At 42.5% G+C, this 14463-nt stretch overlaps 1 protein-coding gene across 6 annotated transcripts in view; it reads left to right on the plus strand.

Annotated features, from left to right (window-relative positions):
- elf1 (E74-like ETS transcription factor 1) overlaps window positions 1-14463 on the plus strand; it is an 84170-nt gene that overhangs the window by 64412 nt on the left and 5295 nt on the right. For 5 of the 6 annotated variants that reach the window (XM_029662399.2, XM_065019808.1, XM_029662397.2 and 2 more), the window contains exons 3-8: window positions 8942-9113; window positions 9301-9408; window positions 9907-10062; window positions 11925-12008; window positions 12852-13044; window positions 13814-14179. In XM_029662399.2, coding sequence (XP_029518259.1) covers window positions 8942-9113; window positions 9301-9408; window positions 9907-10062; window positions 11925-12008; window positions 12852-13044; window positions 13814-14179 — 1079 coding nt within the window. The remainder of the gene's footprint in view (window positions 1-8941; window positions 9114-9300; window positions 9409-9906; window positions 10063-11924; window positions 12009-12851; window positions 13045-13813; window positions 14180-14463) is intronic. The other variant, XM_029662400.2, reaches the window with a different exon arrangement.

A 14463-nucleotide genomic window follows, 5' to 3' on the forward strand; every position in this document is an offset into this window, starting at 1 on the left:
TAATAATGACAATTACAACAATACTGAATGAACACTTATTTTAACTTAATATAATAACTCAATATAATCAATTTAGTCTCAAGTATATAATGAAACATGTTCAATTTGGTTTAAATAATGCAAAAACAAAGTGTTGGAGAAGAACGTAAAAGTGCAATATGTGCTATGTAAGAAAGCAAACGTTTCAGTTCCTTGCTCAGAACATGAGAACATATGAAAGCTGGTGGTTCCTTTTAACATGAGTCTTCAATATTCCCAGGTAAGAAGTTTTAGGTTGTAGTTATTATAGGACTATTTCCCTCTATACCATTTGTATTTCATTAACCTTTGACTATTGGATGTTCTTATAGGCACTTTAGTATTGCCAGTGTAACAGTATAGCCTCCGTCCCTCTCCTCGCTCCTCCCTGGGCTCGAACCAGCAACACAACGACAACAGCCACCCTCGAAGCAGCGTTACCCATGCAGAGCAAGGGGAACAACCACTCCAAGGCTCAGAGCGAGTGAAGTTTGAAACGCTATTAACGCGCGCTAACTAGTCAGCCATTTCACTTCGGTCACACCAGCCTCATCTCGGGAGTTGATAGGTTTGAAGTCATAAACAGCGCAATGCTTGATGCACAAGGAAGAGCTGCTGGCAAAACGCACGAAAGTGCTGTTTGAATGAATGTTTACTCGCCTGCTTCTGCCTACCACCGCTCAGTCAGATACTTAGATACTTGTATGCTTGTATGCTCAGTCAGATTATATGCAACACAGGACACGTTAGATAATATCTAGTAATATCATCAACCATGTGTAGTTAACTAGTGATTATGATTGATTGTTTTTTATAAGATAAGTTTAATACTAGCTAGCAACTTACCTTGGCTTACTGCATTTGCGTAACAGGCAGTCTCCTTGTGGAGTGCAACGAGAGAGAGGTAGGTCGTTATTGCGTTGGACTAGTTAACTGTACGTTTGCAAGATTGGATCCCCCGAGCTGACAGGGTGAAAATCTGTCTTTCTGCCCCTGAACGAGGCAGTTAACCCACCGTTCCTAGGCCGTCATTGAAAATAAGAATATTTTCTTAACTGACTTTGCCCAAAAAATTGGCAAATGGGCGCCCCAAAATACCGATTTCCGATTGTTATGAAAACTTGAAATCGGCCATTCCGATTAATCGGTCGACCTCTAGTTTATACTACTTGATTGGAGTCCACCTGTGGTCAACTCAATTGACGGGACATGATTTGGAAGGGCACAAACCTGTCTATATAAGGTCCCACAGTTGACAATGCATGTCAGAACCAAACCAAGCCATGAGGTCGAAGGAATTGTCTGTAGAGCTCCGAGACAGGATTGTGTCAAGGCACAGATCTGGGGAAGGGTACCAAAACATTTCTGTAGCATTGAAGGTGGCCTCCATCATTCTTAATAACCTCTTAGGGATAGGCGGGATGCAAATGTCTCAACTGGCCAATTGCCAGGGAAAATGCAGAGCGCCAGATTCAAATAAAATACTAAATGGAATAAGTTTGGAACCACCAAGACTCTTCCTAGAGCTGTCCACCTGGCCAAACTGAGCAATTGGGAGAAAATGGCCTTGGTCAGGGAGGTGACCAAGAACCCGATGGTCACTCTGACAGAGCTCCAGAGTTCCTCTGTGGAGATGTGAGAACCTTCCAGAAGGACAACCATCTCTGCAGCATTCCACCAATCACGCCTTTATGGTAGAGTGGCCAGACAGAAGCCACTCCTCAGTAAAAGGCCCACTTGGAGTTTGCTAAAGGGCACCTAAAGGACTCTCAGACCATGAGAAACAAGATTATCTGGTCTGATGAAACCAAGATTGAACTCTTTGGCCTGAATGTCAAGTGTCACGTCTGGAGGAAAGCTGGCACCATCCCTACAGTGAAGCATGGTGGCAGCATCATGCTGTGGGGATGTTTTTCAGTGGCAGGGACTGGGAGACTTGTCAGGATCGAGAGAGAGATGAACAGAGCAAAGTACAGAGAGATCCTTGACGAAAATCTGATCCATAGCGCTCAGAATCTCAGACTGTGGTGAAGGTTCACCTTCAAATAAGACAATGACCCTAAGCACATAGCCAACACAACACAGGAGTGGCTTCGGGACAAGCCTCTGAATGGCCTTGAATGGCCCAGCCAGAGCGACGCTCCCTGTCCAACCTGACAGAGCTTGAGAGGATCTGCAGAGAAGAATGGGAAAAACTCCCCAAAAACAGGTGGTCCAAGCTTGTAGTGTCTTACCCAAGAAGACTAGAGGCTGTAATCGCTGCCAATGGTGATTCAACAAAGTACTGAGTGAAGGGTCTTATGTAAATGTGTAATTACAGTTGTAATTTTTTTATACATTTGCAAAAATGTTTTTGCTTTGTCATTATGGGGTATTGTGTGTAGATTGATGAGGGGAAAATCATTTAATTCATTTTAGAATAAGGCTGTAACATAATAAAATGGGGAACAAGTGAAGGGGTCTGAATAATTCCGAATGCACTGTATGCACAAAAGCTATCTCGCTGGCTAACTATTTGATCCTGCTTTGTGACAAACCCTCCAGGTGCAACTGAGCCCCATTATGTCAAAACAACAACAGTAGACAGACACAGACATCTTCTGCCCCGTCAGCAGATTCTGTGTGGGATTCGGTCTGTCATGGTCTGGTCCTGCTATGGAGGGGAGACAGTGTGGGGTTTAATACACTGCAGTGAACTCAGCAGACTCACTGGTGCTCTCTCACATCAGTGAACCCAGATGGGACTCCCTACTGACTGAGATGCTACTATAGTCTGAGACCATAACGTCAATGACATTTCATCTTTTACAGTCAAGCGCACACAACAACTGCATCCTTTATTTTATACTTCCCAAGTGGTCTCGTGGCCAACTGTTGATCGTTAGTGCTGACATCATGGAAAATAATTTAGCATGGACTCTGTTCTGAAAATGCAGATATTGTCTGTGAAGTTACTAGACCAGTCGCTGAACTCATAGCTATGTTTACATAGTTTAATTGTATGGTAATGACCCATAGAGGATTAATGATTCAACATAATGCAGTTGTGTGTGGCATTGTGCTGTTAGTGTACTGTTAGTTATCTGGTTAAAGTGTAGCATTGAGTGAATGTAGCCTTGGACTCCCTAGTCCCTCCGTGGGCTCAAGGCTCAAAGCTTAGACACCTGGAGTTCCCGGGGTTCAACCACAACAATGGAAACTTGTGCTTTAGAGGAGAGAGAGAAAGAGAGAGAGAGAGAGAGACCATAGAAATATAATTACTCAAATGGACAAGAATTACAAAAAAATATAAAAAATAATGTTCCACAACATAACAAAGACTATCTCAAGGGATTGGAAAGGTAAAGTCCTACAACTCTGAACGTTGTTAGGCTATTCCATTAAAACCGTTTTGGAAGTTTAAATCTAAATGTTGTTGCTGCCTTTCAGTATGGCTAAGTATTTGGCCACTAATTGTTTTCTAATGATTGAGAACTTGCATGAACTGTTTGGGCAGGACAAAGCATCATAGATCATATGATAATCAGGCAATGAGCTGTAGTCTGCTGCCATCTCTTGGTTATTTTCAGAAACTGACACTGAATTAATTAATTTCATAGTAAGTGCCTGTTTAGTGCCAAATAAAATAACAGGGTTGACGATGTCATCTTAAATCAGCCATGAATCACCTTGTGACAGGGGGAATGGAATGTTTTTGTGTGCTGCAGGGATGGGCAATTGAATGCAAGCTGAAGCTTCACAATAAAACAATTACATTTCCACCACAACAATTTCCACCACAAAATGTACAAATAGAGTAGAACCAGCTCACCTGCTTTTACACCATGATTTGGCTATTAGATGTTCAATATTTATTTTGAAAATAGTATTTAAAAGGGAATATTTTCATCATATTAAAAACGAGAGTTCAGTTCATGTAGCAAGGTTAACCTTAAAATGAGAGACAAAAGAAAATTAATCACTAATCACATTACATAAATAACAATCTTTAGAAATGATACAATGATGATAAAAATGTGGAGACATTCTGGGGTTAAGTGGGTTAAAATTCCTGGAAGTCACAGAAGTGCATGGAGGGACATTTTGGCACTTAAGTCTTTATTCATATACATTTATTTTAATTGTATTTATTGAATTCTCAATGTGGTCTGTATTGAAGGGCACATTATTGAATATAACATGCTTTTCAATATTTGTGCACAATTTATACTTAAGATATCAAAGGGACGCAAAAGACACTCATTTCGTGGAACCACCCACGTAATGGGAAAAAACCAACGGAAAGAGGTGCCATCCACACTGCTTCATGTTATGGTACTGTTGAAGACAGCAAAATAACAGTGTGCTGAAGGAAAATAAAACTGTTTGTTTACTCCACAAGGACCTCACACAATGAGAAATGAGAGAAGCTTGTTGTGTCCACATGTCCTGTCTGGATAACTGCCACATGTCCTGTCTGGATAACTGCCACATGTCCTGTCAGGATAACTGCCATGTCACATGGGTAGGCCAACTGTAGACAGTCTTTCCCCTACCATTGTATAGGGCGATATGTATTTAAATAGAGCCTGGATGTTTGCATGCAACCTGCCTGGAAAATAAGCTAGGAGAAACACTGGTAGAAGCGGTCAGTGTTCAAAGGGTTGCCAGGTGGGCTTGGTTGCCATACGCTACAGGTTCTTACACACTGAGCATACCAAACATTAAGAACACCACCCTAATATTTAGTTGCTCCCCCCCATTTGCCCTCAGAACAGCCTCAATTTGTTGGGGCATGGACTCTACAAGGTGTCGAAAGCTATCCACAGGGATGCTGGCCGTGTTGACTCCAATGAGTCCCACAGTTGGGCTCCCGAGTGGCGCAGCGGTCTAAGGCGTTGCATCTCAGTGCTAGAGGCGTCACTACAGACCCTGGTTTGATCCTGGGCTGTATCACAACCGGCCATGATCGGGAGACCCATATAGAGCGGCGCACAATTGACCCAGCATGGTCCGGGTTGGGGGAGGGTTTGGCCAGGGTAGGCCGTCATTGTAAAATAAGAATTTGTTCTTAACTGACTTGTCAAGTTAAATAAAGGTTAAATAAAATAAAAAAGTCGGCTGGATGTCCTTTGGGTGTTGGACCATTCTTGATACACACGGGAAACTGTTGAGCATGAAAAACCCAGCAGCATTGCGGTCCTTGACACAAACCGGCGCGCCTGTCACCTAGTACCATACCACATTCAAAGGCACTTAAATATTTTGTCTTGCTGATTCACAAGACCTGCATGCACAATCCATTTCTTAATTGTCTCAAGGCTTAAAAATCCTTCTTTAACCTGTCTCCTCCCCTTCATCTACATGGATTGAAGTGGATTTAACAAGTTACATCAATAAGGGATCATAGCATTCACCTGGTCAGTCTATGTCGTGGAAAGAGCAGGTGTTCTTAATGTTTTTTTATACTCAAGTGTACTCAGTTTGGCCAGAGCTCTGGTAATTTCCTCTTCCCATGTTCAGAAATGTTGTGCTGGAAATGAGGGAGCGTGTCTGGAATCCCCAGCAAAAAGACACAGGTATGAGGTATGAAAGGAGTGAATGGGTTGACAGTATTCAGGAGGTATGAAAGGAGTGAATGGGTTGACAGTGTTCATTTATTTAATTATATATATTTTTTAATTTCACCTTTATTTAACCATGTAGACCAGTTGAGAACAAGTTCTCATTTACAACTGTGACCTGGCCTAGATTTTTTTTAAAGTTACACATGGGATAAACAAACGTACAGTCAATAACACAATAGAAAGTATGGATAAACAGTGTGTGCAAATGTAGTATGATTAGGGAGGTAAGGCCATAAATAGGCCATAGTGGCGAAATAATTACAATTGAGCAATTAAACACTGGAGTGATAGATGTGCAGAAGATGAATGTGCAAGTAGAGATACTGAGGTGCAAAGGAGCAAAAAATAAATAACAATATGGGGATGAGGTAGTTGGGTGGGCTATTTACAGATGGGCTGTGTACAGGTGCAATGATTGGTAAGCTGCTCTGACAGCTGATGCTTAAAGTCAGTGAGGGAGATATGAGACTCCAGCTTGAGTGATTTTTGCAATTCGTTCCAGTCATTGGCAGCAGAGAACTGGAAGAAAAGGCAGCCAAAGTAGGAGTTGGCTTTGGGGATGACCAGTGTAGGGATGATTTGTAGGGATCCAGATTTTGGATTTTGGTGAAGGAGAAGCAGGGCGGGGCTTGGGCAAGTTGCTGCAGGGGGTGCTGAGCTGTTGGCCATGGTAGGTGTAGCCAGGTGGAAAGCATGGCCAGCCATAGAAAAATGCTTATTGAAATGATCGATTATCATAGATTTATCGGCGGTGACAGTGTTTCCTAGCCTCAGTGCAGTGAGCAGCTGGGAGGAGGTGCTTTTTGGAATTAGTGCTACAGGATGCAAATTTCTTTTTGAAAAAGCTAGCCTTAGCTTTCCTAACTGACTGAGTATATTGGTTCCTAACTTCCCTGAAAAGTTGCATATCGCGGGAGCTATTCGATGCTAATGCAGAAGCCACAGGAAGTTTTGCTGGTCAAGGGCAGTCAAGTCTGGGATGAACCAAGGGCTATATCTGTTCTTAGTTCTACATTTTTTGAATGGGGCATCCTCTACAGACGGGATGAGGTCAATATCCTTCCAGGACACCCGGGTCAGGTCATGGTCGTTTGACCTCAAACCCATTACGCACGCAGGCAATGAGGCAGTGATCACTGAGATCCTGCTTGAAGACAGAGGTGTATTTGGAGGGCAGGTTGGTCAGGATGATATCTAAGAGGGGGGTGCCCATGGTTACGGATTTAGGGTTGTACCTGGTAGGTTCCTTGATAATTTGTGTGAGATTGAGGGCATCTAGCTTAAATTGTAGGACATCCGGGGTGTTAAGCATGTCCCAGTTTAGGTCACCTAACAGTACGAACTCTGAAGATAGATGGGGTTCAATCAATTCACATATGGTGTCCAGGGTACAGCTGGGGGCTGAAGGTGGTCTATAAGAAGCGGGAACGGTGTGAGACTTGTTTCTGGAAAGGTGGATTTTTAGAAGTAGAAACTCAAATTGTTTGGGCACAGATCTGGATAGTATGACAGAACTCTGCGGGCTATCTCTGCAGTAGATTGCAACTCCGCCCTCTTTGGCAGTTCTATCTTGTCGGAAGATGTTATAGTTACGGATGAAAATTTCAGGATTTTTGGTGGACTTCCTAAGCCATGATTCAGACACGGCTAGAACATCAGGGTTGGTGGAGTGTGCAAAAGCAGTGAATAAAACAAACGTAGGGAGGAGGCTTCTAATGTTAACGTGCATGAAACCAAGGTTTTTACGGTTACAGAAGTCAACAAATGAGAGTGCCTGGGGAATGGGATTGGTGCTGGGGGCTGCAGGGCCTGGGTTAACCTCTACATCACCAGAGGAACAGAGGATGAGTGGGATAAGGGTACGGCTAAAGGGTATAAGAACTGGTCGTATAGTGCGTTCGGAACAGAGATTAAAAGGAGCAGATTTCTGGGTGTCGGAAGAATAGATTCAAGGCATAATGTACAGACAAGGGTATGGTAGGATGTGAGTACAGTGGAGGTAAACCTAGGCATTGAGTGACGATGAGAGAGGTTTTGTTTCTAGAGGCACCAGTTAAGCCAGGTGAGGTCACCGCATGTGTGGGGTGTGGAAAGAAAAGGGCTTGCTAAGGCATATTGAGCAGGGCTGGGGGCTCTATAGGGAAATAAGACAATAATCACTAACCAAAACAGCAATAGACAAGGCATATTGACATTAGGGAGAGGCATGTGTAGCCGAATGATCATAGGGTCCAATGAGTAGCACTAGATGAGTCAGGGAGCCAATTCAGTAGTCGCTACTATGCTAGGTGAGCTGGAGACACGGCGATTCAGTCCGCTAGCGGGCCGGGGATAGCAGATGAGCCTCAGGCGACGTCGCAATGGAAGAGCCTGTTGAATCCACCTCGGATGGTTACGTCGGTAGACCAGTCGTGATGGATCGTGGGGCTCCGTGTCGGCAGTAAAAGGTCCAGTCCAATTGACAAAAGAGGTATTGTAGCCCAAGAATTGGCTGGTGGACCTCTTTGGCTAGCCGGGAGATGGGCTTAGCTCGAGGCTAGCTCCAGGCTAACTGGTGCTTGTTTCGGGACAGAGACATTAGCCAGGAGTAGCCACTCAGATAGCAGATAGCTAGCTGCGATGATTCGGTGTAATGGTTCAGAGCTTGCGGTTGGAATCCGGAGATGTGGTAGGGAAAAAGCATTCTGATATTCTTTAAAAATATATATGTAGCGTTATTACCAGCAGTTTTTCAATTCTTGTTAGGATGAGCCCATGTTGGCCACATGAGAAATATGGGTTTATGTAGATATGTCTAGCGCTCGCTCTGTCTGTCTGTCTCTCTGTCTGTCTGTCTGTCTGTCTGTCTGTCTGTCTGTCTGTCTGTCTGTCTGTCTGTCTGTCTGTCTGTCTGTCTGTCTCTGTCTGTATGTTTTTCTCTCTGTCTCTCTCTCTCTTTGTCTTTCTGCCTCTCTCTGTCTCTCTCTCTTTCTCTTTCTTTCTCTCTGTGTAAGTACATTTTGTTCAGCTGCATGGGGATCAAGCCAATGTGTGAGATATACCAGAGCAACTGTAAAAGCACAGTGTATAAGTCTACATTAACTTTACAAAGGTTGTAGTACTTAAAGGACATAAGATAAAAAACCAAGCAAAAGACATGTCATTCTGTGGTCTAACGTCTGTGGACTAACGACTGTGGTCTAACGTCTGTGGTCTAACGTCTGTGGTCTAAAGTCTGTGGACTAACGACTGTGGTCTGTGGTCTAACGTCTGTGGTCTAACGTCTGTGGTCTAACAACTGTGGTCTCTGTCTTCTGTTGGCCTCTCTGTGTGTCCAGCTGGATGATCCGTCCGTGTTCCCAGCAGTCATCGTGGAACAGGTGCCCGCTGCTGACCTCATGCAGGTCTACTCGGGCATGGAGTCGGACGAGGTGACCAACGGCATTATGGTGGACAACACTGTACATGTGATGGAGGAGCCCATTATGGTCGGAGACGTGGGCCTCTCAGGTGAGGGGGAGGAGGGCATGATATGCATGCATGCCTAGGGGGTAGGAGCTAGGAGTTGATTCTGGACAGGGCCTGGTACTATCTAAATTACCTAGAATTCACCCTTATTGATTGTAATATCCTTTCAAGTTTGTCTCTAAAGCTGTCTGTTTCTTGTTCTGATGACAATCCCTGTCTGATTGGCCAGTAGAAAGGACGGTATCGGGTACAGAGGATAACATGGAGACCAATGAGGCTGCGGCAGCCCTTCTTAACATGGAGTCACCAAACAACATTCTGGATGAGAAACGCATGAGTACGAATTCTGTTATGTTGTTGCTACTCTCTAGGAGGTTAGGGGAAGGAGTATTGTTTTGTAATGTTGGTACCACATGTGTATTAACTGAATCCAACTTCTACCCCAGAGCATTTATCTTGTGGGTTTTATTTTATCTGACCTAGTATTGATTCCGTGCTCTTTTCAAGATTCTATTCTGGATTTTCAATTTCTTTACCTTTGATATTGAATACTGCATTGTTGAGGAAGAGCTTGTAAAATAAGCATTTTACCTTACCGTTTACACCTGTTTCATCCTGTGGAGGTGATAATTACATTTTGATTTGATTTATCACTTTGTTAAAACCTGCACATTTTTGATGAAGGTATGCAGTTCAATTTGTATGCGGTTTCATTTGTAGTATTTCTACTAACTCCTGTCATTATCTCTGACTGTTGCTTTAGTTCAGTCCCACAATAATATTACAGAACTAGGAGTCATATTGAGTGTACTACTGTTTTCTCTTGTTGTTGTAGTTCATACGTACGGGACCATGTTGGAGTCTGACTACACCTACATCCACCTGCGGCCGGAGCCCAACGGCTGCATGGATGTATCGCTGGACGATGAAACATCCTCCATGGACGAAATCCCTCAGAAGAGCGTGTCCAAACCACAGAGGAAAACCAAAAGTACTGCAGAGGTTCTACTGGAGTCTAGGGAGCAGTGTTACAACACATGATTTAGTCTTGTTTTTAAATCTTCTATATGAAGATGTTCCACTTACTCTCATGTTTCGAAGAGATATGCTTTTAAGAGTTACACAGGAGTACCTTGGAAAATATATTTGCCTATAGCCTTATTAACCATAGCTTATAGCCTTATTAACCATAGTTTATAGCCTTATTAACCATAGTTTATAGCCTTATTAACCATAGCTTATAGCCTTATTAACCATAGCTTATAGCCTTGTTAACCATATCTTATAGCCTTATTAACCATAGCTTACAGCCTTATTAACCATAGCTTATAGCCTTATTAACCATAGCTTATAGCCGTGTTAACCATATCTTACAGCCTTATTAACCATAGCTTATAGCCTTATTAACCATATCTTATAGCCTTATTAACCATATCTTATAGCCTTATTAACCATAGCTTATAGCCGTGTTAACCATATCTTATAGCCTTATTAACCATAGCTTATAGCCGTGTTAACCATATCTTACAGCCTTATTAACCATAGCTTATAGCCTTATTAACCATAGCTTACAGCCTTATTAACCATAGCTTATAGCCTTATTAACCATAGCTTATAGCCTTGTTAACCATATCTTATAGCCTTATTAACCATAGCTTATAGCCTTATTAACCATAGCTTAAAGCCTTATTAACCATAGCTTAAAGCCTTATTAACCATATCTTACAGCCTTATTAACCATATCTTACAGCCTTATTAACCATAGCTTATAGCCTTATTAACCATAGCTTATAGCCTTGTTAACCATATCTTATAGCCTTATTAACCATAGCTTATAGCCTTATTAACCATAGCTTAAAGCCTTATTAACCATATCTTACAGCCTTATTAACCATATCTTACAGCCTTATTAACCATATCTTATAGCCTTATTAACCATATCTTACAGCCTTAGCCTTATTAACCATAAGCCTTATTAATAGCTTATAGCCTTATTAACCATATTCTTATAGCCTTATTAACCATAGCTTATAGCCTTATTAACCATAGCCTTATTATAGCCTTATTAACCATATCTTATAGCCTTATTAACCATATCTTATAGCCTTATTAACCATAGCTTATAGCCTTATTAACCATAGCTTATAGCCTTATTAACCATAGCCTTATTAACCATATCTTATAGCCTTATTAACCATAGCTTATAGCCTTAGCTTATAACCATATCTTATAGCCTTATTAACCATATCTTATAGCCAGCCTTATTAACCATAGCTTATAGCCTTATTAACCATAGCTTATAGCCTTATTAACCATAGCTTATAGCCTTGTTAACCATATCTTACAGCCTTATTAACCATAGCTTACAGCCTTATTAACCATAGCTTATAGCCTTGTTAACCATATCTTATAGCCTTATTAACCATATCTTATAGCCTTATTAACCATAGCTTAAAGCCTTATTAACCATAGCTTATAGCCTTGTTAACCATATCTTATAGCCTTATTAACCATATCTTATAGCCTTATTAACCATAGCTTATAGCCTTGTTAACCATAGCTTACAGCCTTATTAACCATAGCTTATAGCCTTATTAATCATAGCTTATAGCCTTGTTAACCATAGCTTATAGCCTTGTTAACCATAGCTTATAGCCTTATTAATCATAGCTTATAGCCTTGTTAACCATAGCTTACAGCCTTATTAACCATAGTTTGTAGCCTTATTAACCTTAGCTTATAGCATTAATATTAGCAAATTGTTCATAATACAGTGCTGACATTTTTTTTTATTTAGTCAATAACAGGGATGTGGTTAATTGGGTGTTGACCTTTACCCTTTTCCTGTCTTAGTGCGCAAGCCTCGGCCGGTGCGCCCCTGCTCCCCCATTACCACTCCCAACCTACCACTCAAGAAGAAGAACAAGGAGGGCAAAGGTGAGCTTTCATCTCAACCAGTTCACCTCTCAAAAAAAAGCCAATCAAAATCAAGGTCTCTCCTGGGCCCTTCTCAATCAGCTTGCTTCTTGAAAAAATAGCCAATCGAAATCAAGTTCTCTCCTGGGCCCTTCTCAATCAGTTTGTTTATTGAAAAAACAGGCAATTGAAATCAAGGTATCTCCTGGTTCCTTCTGTAAGCTACTGTGCATGTTTCTGCTTGTAGAGTGGTGTAATCAGCAACCGGCAACCAGCAGCCCAGCCCCTGTAGTCCAGTTGGGTTGGACCTCAGCTTGCTAATTGACGAGCTGCTCTCAACGTGCTGTGTTTCACAGGGAAATAAGTGATTGCGCGCTGGAGGGTACATTGATGAACTACTGATAAAACCCTTTTCCCCTCTCCTTGTGTGTGTCCCCTTCCACGTCACATAGAGATAGGGAGAGGGGCTTGGTTCAGCCGCACACATATACATTATGCTGTCACGGTGGCTGCTGGAGGGGTTGCTGTTTTTAACTAATTCTGGCCTAACTGTTTCTCAAACAAGAGTCATTTACTGCCAGAGCCCCATCCAATGCATTTATTTTCCAAGCCTAGGTACATTCTGTACATAGCAGACGAGAACAGCACATTTATTTATTTAGGTTATGAGGAGGGAAAACTGCAATTACATCTCTGCCTATTATGGACAGGTGTAGCAGAACTACACGCTCACATGTACTGTATTAGACTCATATGTACTGTATTAGACTGACATGTACTGTATTATACTCACACATACTCTATTAGACTAACATTTACTGTATTAGTTCAAACTGTGAATTGTTCCTTTCTCCCCCTATGTAGGGAACACCATCTACCTATGGGAGTTCCTCCTGGCCCTGTTGCAGGACAAGAACACCTGTCCCAAGTACATCAAGTGGACACAGAGGGAGAAGGGCATCTTTAAGCTGGTGGACTCCAAGGCCGTGTCCAAACTGTGGGGAAAACACAAGAACAAACCTGACATGAACTATGAAACCATGGGCAGGGCACTCAGGTGAGAGGAAGGACACACATGGCGTTGGCCTACATCACAGACATCACAGACATAGAGTTACGAAGGCTATCACGCTAAAATGTCTGTGGCCCTGTTGCAGTAAATAGCTAAATGTCTGTGGCCCTGTTGCAGTAAATAGCTAAATGTCTGTAGCCCTGTTGCAGTAAATAGCTAAATGCCTGTAGCCCTGTTGCAGTAAATAGTTAAATGTCTGTGGCCCTGTTGCAGTAAATAGCTAAATGTCTGTGGCCCTGTTGCAGTAAATAGCTAAATGTCTGTGGCCCTGTTGCAGTAAATAGTTAAATGGAAAGTGGAGTAGGTGCTTCTAGATGGCACAGACAACAAACTGCAGTATGTTGTGTTGTACCGACATAATACAATCACATCTCATCTGCATCCCCTTCTCCTCTTGAAGGCAGTATTATAACATCAGTGTCTGTTATGAAACATGACTGAGAAAAATATTGAATACAGCGAGCAAGGCACTCAGACCCCAGAAATCCTTTGTACCAGGAGTTTAAGTCACGTCTCGCAGGTCAACATTATCAAGGACCCAAGGCATAAAATAAATATTCACTGACACTTTATTTAAAGTGGACCTTATTCAAGCCACGGTCATGATCATTCAAAACGCAGGCTAGCAGGGTAGAAAGGAAAGTTCTCCATTGAAGTCAATGGTGAAAAGTGCTGAAACTTTCCTCAAGTCTCTTTCTGTGTGTAATGTTTATTCAATGCCACAAACATCTTACCTTACCTGTCCCTACCTAAGGTATTACTACCAGCGTGGTATCCTGGCTAAGGTGGAGGGTCAGCGGCTGGTCTACCAGTTTAAAGACATGCCCCCCGACCTAGTGGTGATTGACGACGAGGACCCATGCCCCGACCTCACCTCTGGCTACGGGGGCCAGCGCCCCAGCCACCACGGCCGGGGAGGCTCCAGAGGGGGGCAGGGTAAAATCCATGCCCATGGGCACCGTCCTATATCGGTAAAACAAGTGAAGAGAGAGCCCATTGATATGGATGGAGGGCTGTACCATGAGGTCAATGGTAAACAGGCAGAACACATGATCCAGACGGTCCACGTGCTGCAGCCCAACCAGAGGGCGGCTGTGCCGGCCTCCACACACACTTTGAGGTGAGATAGATGGCAACCTGGCAAATGTACACACACGCACATTCATACATGCACATGCATATCCATACACACACACACAGATTTTGAAAGCTCATATATAATGCCAGTATGAAACATAAAGCTACTTTTATGCCTGAAGATATGTTCTATACTATACTATAAACTGGGTGGTTTGAGCCCTGAATGCTGATTGCCTGAAAGCCATGGTATATCAGACTGTATACCACAGGTATGACAAAACATTTATTTTTTACTCTTCTAATTAGGTTGTTAACCAGTTTATA

The sequence above is a fragment of the Oncorhynchus nerka genome, linkage group LG6, assembly GCF_034236695.1.
Source record: "Oncorhynchus nerka isolate Pitt River linkage group LG6, Oner_Uvic_2.0, whole genome shotgun sequence".
Lineage (NCBI taxonomy): Eukaryota > Metazoa > Chordata > Actinopteri > Salmoniformes > Salmonidae > Oncorhynchus > Oncorhynchus nerka.